General features: G+C 53.0%; 1 protein-coding gene across 2 annotated transcripts; it reads right to left on the reverse strand.

The window, feature by feature from the left end:
- Window positions 1–508: 508 nt before the first annotated feature.
- Nagpa (N-acetylglucosamine-1-phosphodiester alpha-N-acetylglucosaminidase) lies at window positions 509–8,745 on the reverse strand. 2 transcript variants are annotated; one of them, XM_021632371.2, is made up of 10 exons: window positions 8,627–8,745; window positions 8,076–8,534; window positions 6,144–6,283; window positions 4,595–4,703; window positions 4,297–4,425; window positions 3,386–3,591; window positions 3,232–3,279; window positions 2,353–2,454; window positions 2,211–2,274; window positions 509–1,243 (listed from the first exon to the last, which is right to left on the reverse strand). In XM_021632371.2, the coding sequence occupies exons 1-10, from the start codon at window positions 8,710–8,712 to the stop codon at window positions 1,036–1,038; spliced, it is 1,551 nt and encodes a 516-aa protein (XP_021488046.1). In that variant the 5' UTR covers window positions 8,713–8,745; the 3' UTR covers window positions 509–1,035. The 2 variants fall into 2 exon arrangements, with proteins under 2 accessions (XP_021488046.1, XP_021488048.1); XM_021632373.2 differs by lacking the exon at window positions 2,211–2,274 and having other exon boundaries at window positions 1,079–1,243.
- Window positions 8,746–9,453: the final 708 nt, after the last annotated feature.

Below are 9,453 nucleotides of genomic sequence, written 5' to 3' on the forward strand. Positions count from 1 at the left end.
TGTCCCCTTTTGGTTCTCCCCCATTGGGATTAAAGGTGTACACTACCATGCCCAGCTTAGGCTCATATATTTTAATATCTGGTTCCCAACTGCGGCTGGAGATTCCAAAGGTCCCAAGTTCAATTCCCAGCAACCTCATAACCCTATAGTGAGATCTGGTACCCTTTTCTGGCATATAGGCACATATGCAGGCAGAACACTGTATAGGTAATAAATAAATCTAGAAAGAAAGAAAGAAAGAAAGAAAGAAAGAAAGAAAGGTAACTAAGACAACCACCTGGGAAAATGGTTAGGGCTTATCAAATCCTTGCCTTCAAAGTGTAGCCTCTCCTGCAGCAACAGCTTTGCCTGGAACTTGCAGGAATGCAGAATGGCTGGACTCAGACATGGTCCTCAGGTGGCCTTGCACTTGGCCAAACTTGTGCATCACTGGGTTAAGAGAAGGCCCTCTCAGGGCCCCACGAGAAGCAGCTGCCCAGGACTCAGACCTCACACATCCCCTGGTGGCTCGTTTTAGTATCCCAATTTATTCAAGTGTTAGAAAACTCCTTTAGGGAGCAGGACAAGAAAAATAGGTCTGTAAACATGGCGACTTCCTTCTCTCCCCGTCCCTTCTTATAAGGAACTTCCTGTGACAGGATGCAGAATTCTAGTTGGCAATCTGGTGATGAGGCTGCATAAAAGGTGGTGTGTCGTGGCTGGGCCAGCGGATAAGTCTTTCTAGTCCATCCCTGTGCAGGTGGCCCAGGAGAGTGGCCACTCTTGTCATGACTGGGAGTCTTTGGCAGTGGTGAGACCCCTGTGGCAGACAGGCCTCTGGGCAGCAGACACAGGCAGGCAGGGAAGCAGGTGCAGGCCCTCCAGAGTTCTGTATTGCTGGGGTGGCATGGGCCACAGCATGGGGACAGGAGGGAGATGGCCAGGCAAGGGGTGGGGCGTGCAGCATCTATGCCAGTGGCCTCACAACCTTCCCTGTACAAGTGAGGAGCAGGGACAAACTTATCTGGAGCACGCCACTGGGGCAGGCCAGGTCTGTCAGTCCTTGAAGGGGACCGTTTCCTCTGTTTGCTCCTTCTCTGCAGCCAGCAGTTCCCCGTTCATCTCCTGCAGTGGGTGGTACACGTAGTCCCCATTCAGGTGCCGGTTTCTCTCTGCCCTAGAGCCCAGGAGCAAGGACACGTTGACCACAGTGCTGATCAGCAGCAGGAAAATTAGGATGAGAGTAAGTGCCAACCACGTGGTCCTGGGAGAGAGAGAGAGAAAGAGAGAGAGAGAGAGAGAGAGAGAGAGAGAGAGAGAGAGAGAGAGACTTGAGTGGGGGGTTCAGGAACAGCCTTGGGACAGCTAGAACCCACATGGGGAATGCTGAGCCCAGTGGGCTGGGTGGAGACACATGCGGGAATAAGAGAGACATTGATTGTTGGGTGTTTTGATACGGGGTTTCTCTGTAGCCTTGGCTGTCCTGGAACTTGCTCTATAGAGCAGGCTGGCCTTGAACTCTCTCTCTCTCACTCACACATACATACATACCTAATATGAATGTTACTATTTTTCAGATGTTGCTAATGTATTTTGGGGAATTTTTGGGAATTGAACCTGGGACCTGGGCATGCTAGGCAAATGCTCTACTACTAAGCTCATCCCTAGGCCCCTTTTTACTTTTTATGTTGGAATGGAATCCAGGTTGGCCTTGAACTCATTGTGTAGCTCAAGCTCAAGCTAGCTTTGAATTTGTTATCTTCCTGCTTCAGCCTCCTGGAGAAGCTAGGATGACAGGCTTGTGCCAGAAGGCCCAGCTCAAGAACCTATCTGTCTCTCTGTCCATCTATCTAGCCTTAGACTGACAACTTTAAACTTCTGATCCTCCTCCTGCCTCTACTTCCCAAATCCTGGAATTATAGGCAACACAAAGCCTGAATACAAGGAAGAGTCCAGAAGTCAGGAGATTCCTTCCTGTCTCTACAGCTCTCCTCCAGCATCTGAGCTGAGTCTCTGTGGCCAGGGAGGTTAAGCCCACAGCATGCCACCTTTAGCTCCCACTGGGCAGCGGCACGGGATCCTCTCATTAGCACTCCCGGATGCCAGTTTCACCCATGACTGTCCCTTGAGCTTAGAGGATCACATGCAACCTCCTGGCTTGGCCGGTGCCTGGACAAACAGCATGCCTCATGGATGGGGCGTGGGAACTCGGCCTCTGCTGAAACACCTACCTGGTGAAAGAGGCCAGCTCTCCTGCCCTTGGTGTGGCCTCAGTTGGCTGGAGACACTGCTTCACTGAAAGACACCAGACAGAAGGGTGGGGTGGGTCTGCTTACTCTAGACCTGTCCCAAGGGTCTGAGGAGGCCCCGTACCTGGGGAGATGCTGCAGTTGCCAGTCTGGGGATCGCAGGGACACTGGTGCTCACACTGGCAAGGCCTCTGGCAACCTGGTCCGTACCACCCCAGAGGACACTCTGTGGAGACAAGATGGTGGCAGGTAGGTCTTACCTTAGGTGGCAGGGTTTCTGTTATAGGACAGCCTGGCTCCTGGATGTGTGCAGGGCCATGCTGAAAGGGATGGCCCTTGATCCCTGGGGCCAGCTCTTGAAGGAAACCCAGCTGCAAACAGGGTGTGGCTCAGTGCTTGCCAGATATCCATGGGGCCCTGAGTTTAATTCCCTATAAAGTAGGCATGGTGGCATATGCCTATAATCTCAGCACTTGGGAGGTAGAAGCAGGAAACAGGTGTTCAAGACCACCTTGGTGACATAGTGAGTTAGAGAACAGCTCAGGTTGCTCTGTCTAAAAAACAAACAAACAAACAAACAAACAAACCAAAAAGCAAGCAAGTATACCACCTTGATTTAAGGTGGGCTCTAGAGCAGATGACCTTAAAAGAAAAGAGACGGTGAATGGGAGGTCTTGAGACGGATGCTGGAGTGACATTAGCAATGCCTAGGATCACCAGGAGCTGTTTTTGAGGTGCTAAGGACTTTGATAGGTCTGGCCACACCTTATTATTTGCTATCGGTTCTCGGAATTGAGTGGATAATGCTGAAATCTGGCTTCCTACTTGATGGGAATTCTTTTCAACAGACCCAGGCAAGACATAAAGACATTTGCATGCAAAATGAGAAGGGGCCCCCCGAAGGCAACTTCCAAGCCAGAAGTCAGGATGAAGACATTGTATCAGCCACAGACAGCCAGGCCGCCCTCTCCGGAAGCTTGTGCAGGTCACTGGTAGCTCTCACCTTCACTGCAGTTGGATCCTGTCCACCCAGCGTCACAGCGGCAGCCAGCTGCCAAAGCAAGACCAGGGAGGCCAGGTAAGGGCAAAGGCAGGTCTGGCATGGGAGAGCTGGGGTCCCGTCAGAGCCCCGCCCTCCTGGTGGGCTCCCCACTCACTCTCTGTGCACAGCCCATGCTGGCTGCAGTTGGAGGGGCCACAGTCCAGCTCGCTGCAGGCGGCACCCCGCCAGAAGTGGCTGGTGCACTCGCAATGGCCGTCCACACAGGTCCCGTGCCCACTGCAGTCGGGTGGCTGGCAGCGGGGTTCATGCACACACACCACAGTGGACACACGGCGGGGACAGCGCCACATGTTGTCCTGGCTGTGGGGGATTCGTTGTGAAGAGAGGCATTGGCTTTGGTGCTGGTTCCAGCTGGCCTCTCAGGTCCCTGCGCCAGCTTGCCTCCATCTCCATTCTGACCCTCGTGCATATGCGTGCATGTGCTTGAGTGTGCATGCTAAGGAGTAGATGTGTGTGCATGTACATATGGAGTCAGGACAACCTCAGGGGCCCACCATTTAAATTTTTATTTTATTTATCTCTCTTTGGCCTGGACCTTGCCACGTAGGCTAGGCAGGCTGGCCAGGACATCAGGACCCACCCGTCTTTTCCTCCACAACACTGGGATTGTAAGCGTGTGCCACTCACAGCTGGCTTTTGATGCGGAAGTGAACTCAGATCCCCCGCTTGCAAGGCAAGTGCTTTTCCTACTAAGCTATAGCTCCAGCCTCCTCGGGCCATTTAGAGGCTCTGCCCATTGCATATACTGTGTCTTCTGGCGAAGGCTCCTTCAACCCTGGCCAGCCATCTCCTTAGCTCTTACTTTGCTATCTTTAAGGAGGCCTTTCCTGACCACTGTCCCAGGTTTCCAGGCATGGGTCATGCAGTACCCTGAGGAAGGGGATCTTGGCTGTTCTGCTCACTTTTGGATACCTAGGGCCTGGTGCACAGCAGCTGTCAATACTGACTGAGAGTGGAGGCAGGGCATGGCCTCACCCCTCACAAAGGTGGCTCAGGTGCCCTTACCAGTGATCCGAGGGGTAACTGGCCAGGGTCCCGTTGAGCACAAAGGTGGCAGAACCACCTCCATCCAGGTTGATGGCATTGACCACGTCTTGTCGCAGCAGGAACTCTGCCATCTCCCATAGGTTGAGGCTGTGCAGAGGGCGTATGTAGCTGAGCCCCCACGGGCTCCGGCCTAATTGTCTCCCTTAACTGTCAGTAGGTAGATACTATACGGCCCGAAGGCTGTCTTGTCCCATCCACTACCCAAGAAACTATGAGAAACTGAGTGCAAACATCTTTGGGGATTCCTGGGACTCACCCACGCTGTTCCGTCTGTCCATCAGCATGGAAGAGTATGAGCTGCCCCTTCCGGTCATGACCCACGGCCGTCCTGGCTGACATCACGTTCACAAATTTGCTAAAAGAGCCTGAAGGAGAAGGAGCATGGCTTGTTACCCAGCCCTCCAGGGGACCCTCTATGTTCTTTCACTGTCTGTCTTTTGATGGTGCTGAAGAAGAAACCCAGCATCTAATGCATGCAAGGCAAGTCCTGGATCCCTGAGCCACATCCCATCCCACTTCCAGTGAGTCTCCATACCACAGCCAGAAAACTCTTCCTGTGACCTCAATCTCTGGTGGAAACCTTTATATTGCTAGAACAGAGCCTAAAGGCCTTGCATGAGGCCGCAGGCCTCAACTCTGTTGCCCCCCTTTACCCAGCAGTTACTCTCTGCCTTAGGGCCTTGCACTCTGTACTCTGGCTGGAAACCATGTGCCTCTGCCTTGAGTTCTTCTGAGAGCTTGATCCTTTGATCCTCCTCAGTTTCCTTTCCCCCCAACTCTATACCCCAAAATAGCCAGAGACTCTTAGGACCCAAGCATCCTTCCCTCTCCAGTATTTTACACTGTGGAGGTGGTTGTGGCTGTGCACATGCCTGTGAAGGTCAGAGGTGTTGGTCCTCAGGTGCCTTCCACTTTCTGTTTGAGACAGGGTCTCTTGTTAGCCTGGAGTGTCACTATGTGGGTAAGGTCACCTGGCCAGTCAGGAGTCCAGCTATCTCAGCCTCTCATTTCCCCATTCCTGGGCACCCTGGCACTTGGCTGCTTGTGTGTTTTCTGGGGCTCGAATTCAGGTCCTCACACCTTCAAGGCAAACACTTTACTGCCCAAGCCAACTCACTGGCCCACACCCAAATGGCACATAACCTTGGTCATCCATCAGAGTTGCCAAGGGAGTGCCTGCACACTCAAGTTGTTAGGACTTAACCGGAGGTTCCTGATTGGGAGGTCTAAGGTGGGTGGACTCCCACCGGTCCCCTTTCTCCTGTCTCTATCTTGGCACATGTCAATTTTTTCGAGCTTATTGCCAAGTATTTTCCTCTTATACTTTCTACGTTAAGATGGAATCCCCATGACTCTCAATCACAGCGCTAAGCACTAAATAGCTGCTCAGTAAATGTTTGGGAACACTGAAGAACAGCCCACTCACACTGTTTCTGGGTCTCAAGAAAGCTGGTGCTGGGGCTGCGAAGGTGGCTCAGTGGGTAAAGTGACTCCCATCACACGTTACAGCCTGAGTTCAATACCCAGGACTCACACAGTGGATGGACAGACACCCTGACCTTCCCACACACACCATGACATGTGTGCAGAACATGATAAAAATAAAAACGAAAGCACAGCTGGGTGCACATGCCTGTAACCCAGCACTGTCAGATGAAGAGGCAGAGGCAGGCGGATCTCTGTGAGTTTCTGAGGCCAGCCCAGCAAAAAATGTAAGTCCAGGAAAGCCAAGGCTACACAGAGAAACCCTGTCTCAAGAGAGAGGGAGAACAAGCAAGTGTGCTATGCTGCCTACCCTTCCTGACCTGTCTCCTGCGTCTTATCACACTCGGTGGCTTGGCTCTCATTGATGTAGATGCTTCCATTGCGGATGAGCCACACAACTCCACTCAGCAGCTGCACAAACGGATTCACCGTGTCCAGAACCTCCTCCTCAGATAGGTACCTGGAAGCAGGGAAGCAAGAGGCTCACTCCCTGGCAGTCACAGCTCTGGGTACCAAGGGGCTGCTTTTTGATGTTCATTTTTTCTGTAACTAATCGATTCACTAATTAGCAGCTGTTAGGCTTTCCTGCTCTGGCTGCTTAGCAAAGGTCAAACAGCCAACCACAAGCCTGTATCAGCAGCAGCCATCTGGAGCACTCCACTGCCACTCTGAGACAGCCACTCGAAGACCACAACTGATTGCTCAGGTTTCTGAAAGCATAGCCTCAACCTAGGCTGTTTGAAACAGTTGCTGCCAGATGACTCTGAAACTATTCCTAGGCCAGGAGAGCATATCTCTTGATAGTCTAGCAGGACTTTGCCTTGATGCCTGCTAAAGAGGCAAGGCTGGGATTGGTGCAAACACAAACCTTCATTTGCATGAGAGGTGTGATGTGATTGGTGCAAACACACTTTCTCTATAGATATAAGCAGGTGTTCAGTTCAGTTGGGGAGTGAGCTGGAAGGTGCCTTCCTGTGTCCCTTCTCTTGTCATCTTTAGTGCTGACGTCTTAATACAAAGAAGTAGCAGTGAGCTACAAATGGACAGAATAGGCAGCTGCTTGGCTGTTAACAAGTAGGAGGATGGTCTGGAAAGATAGCTCAATGGGTAAAAAAGCCTCAAGCATGAGGATCTGAGTTCAAATCCTCAGCACCCATGTAAAAGCTGGGTGAAACAGCACATACCTGTAACCCTAGTGCTGGCTGTGGGGGTGGTGGACAGGGGGAAGCAGGAGGATCCCTGGGGTTTGCTGTCCAGCCAGTTTAACTGATTCAGACCTTACGTCAGAAAACAAGATAGAGGCCAATAGAAGAAAAGAAGATACCTGAAATCAAACTCTTGCCTCCACATGGGCACACACAGAAGTATACACATAAAAAAAAAAAAAGTAGTGAGGGTGGTGAGCAGACCAGTGGACCATCATAGAAAGAGCAAGAGGGGGTAACTGAGAAAGTGGCCATGGCAACAAGAAGCTGAATAACCTGAAAGGGGAGCCCGAGAGAGGAACAAGGGAGATAGCAAAGTGTGGAGAGGATGAAGCGCTGAGGTTGAAGGACAGAGCCAGGGAACAGAAACTGCAGGTGCTGGTCCCTGGAAGAACTTTTAGGATCTATGACTCAAGATCAACAGTCGAGGCACTGGCTGCTGTTGAAGGATGAAGAGCCAGATACTCGGGCAGGCTCAGAAACTGAAACCAGGAATTGCTAAGATCTGGGGAAAGTAAGTACCCTTCTCAGCCTTGGCAAAAACTGGAGCTCTCTCAAGAGAGCTGGAACACTAGATGGCGCCACCTTCTATTCCTGCCTGCTTGCCCTCACCTCTGGCTGCTGTCAAATTTCAAGAGAAACAGAAACTGCCAGAGATGCGTCTCGACAAGCTCCTTGCCTGCCCAGGATCTCTATCCGGGACAGCAAAAGGCTTCCAGCTAGTTGTCTGGGGCTGCTCCATAAACTCTAACCTATCTCCAATTGGTTCCATGGCTTCACTGAACACGGAATGTTTTCTCTATTACTAGGGAAAGTTGGCTAAGGCACAAACCGTGTCCAGGCACACGGTCGCCTCCCCAGGGCCCCACACACCGCCTGATCACAGAGCAAGCATTCAGTGATAACATGAGTAAACTTCACAGCGTTCCCAATCTGAAGATTAAAGATAGGAAGCTTGGTTAGGTGACCTGGGCACAGAGGCACGGCTCTAAATGAACATCGGAGACCCTCTGCCCTCGACAGCCCCGGGGCTCCCCGCCTCCTCACCCTGTGACTAAGGTCCCGTCGCGGCGGATCCCGAACTGCGCGTTCTGCAGCCCCCCGGAACTGCTCACCAGCCGCCCGTCGCTCACCACGTTCCCCAAGCACTCGCCAGTGCCCATCCGGAAGAAGCCACCGTTCTGGGCGACGCGGCAACCGGCCGGGACGGCTGTGTCCTCCACGGTGGCGCGGCGCCTCTGCGCGCAGCCTCCGGGTCCCCCGGGCTCCAGCACCGAGAAAGTGCGCAGGGGCTCGGCGACCCGCGTTAAGTGGCCGGCCACCGCGCGGCCCCCGAAGTGCGACACAAACGTGCGCACGGCCGCGCGGTGGCTGGCACCAGGAGTCGTGGGCGGCGGAGGCCAACTCTCTTGCTCTGGGCTGCCGGCGCGCACCCGGGCGCAGTCCCGCGAGGGACGTCTGCGCTCGAGTGGGTAAGGCAGCAGCAGGTCATCGTCCCGAGAAACCCTGCGGGGACGGGGCGATCGTGAGCTCCGAGGCTGTGCCCCAGAGCAGGAGAGGGGGACCCCAGCTGGGCTGGCCTCAGCAGCTGCACTCACCCTAAACCCAGGCTGCACCACGCCACCCCAAGCAAGCCGAGGAGCGCAAGTAGGAAGAGCAGCCCGCGCCTCCTGGGCGCCGCCATGTTGGTTTGGGACTCCGGTCACGTGGGCCCGCCCCATGTGACTCCAGGCCAGCTGGTGGATGCTTTCAGGTTTGAAAGACCTGAAAGACACTTTACAGTTTATGAGAGTGCACCTTCGAATTCCATCGTGGAGCGTAAGTCTGGAAGGGAGATAGGTGACTTTTTATTTTTAAGTGATGTCAAATTCATAGAAAATTGCTAGAATGGGTTTTGGGGATGTCCTAAGTCGGTGCATTGCTTGCTTAGCATGCTCAAAGCTCTAGGGTCCATATTCTGCTCTGGAGAAACCGGAAGTCTTGGCCCACACCGTTGTCCCGGTATTCAGGAGAGGCAGGAGAAGCAGAAGTTCAAGGTAATCCTTGGCTACATAGCCAGTTTGAGATTAGTCTGGACTTCATGAGACTTTGTCTCAGCAGCAGCAGCAACAACAACGAAAGAAGCTTGGAACCTGGTGGTGGTGGCGCCCGCTTTTAATCCTAGCACTCAGGAGGCAGAGGCAGGCAGATCTCTGTGAGTTCAAGGCCAGCCTGGTCTACAGAGTGAGTTCCAGCACAGCCAGAACTAAAACAAAACAGAGGAACCTTGTCTTGAAAAACAAGGAAGGAAGGGTTAGGAAGGAAGGAAGGAAGGAGGAAAAGCTTGCGGCCTGGCAGTCATGGTGCACACCTTTAATCCCAGCATTTGGGAGGCAGAAAGCAGGTCAGCTTGGTCTACAGAGAGTTCCAAGACAGCTAGCGCTTT

Source organism: Meriones unguiculatus, chromosome 11 (genome assembly GCF_030254825.1).
Source record: "Meriones unguiculatus strain TT.TT164.6M chromosome 11, Bangor_MerUng_6.1, whole genome shotgun sequence".
NCBI classification, from domain to species: Eukaryota; Metazoa; Chordata; class Mammalia; order Rodentia; family Muridae; genus Meriones; species Meriones unguiculatus.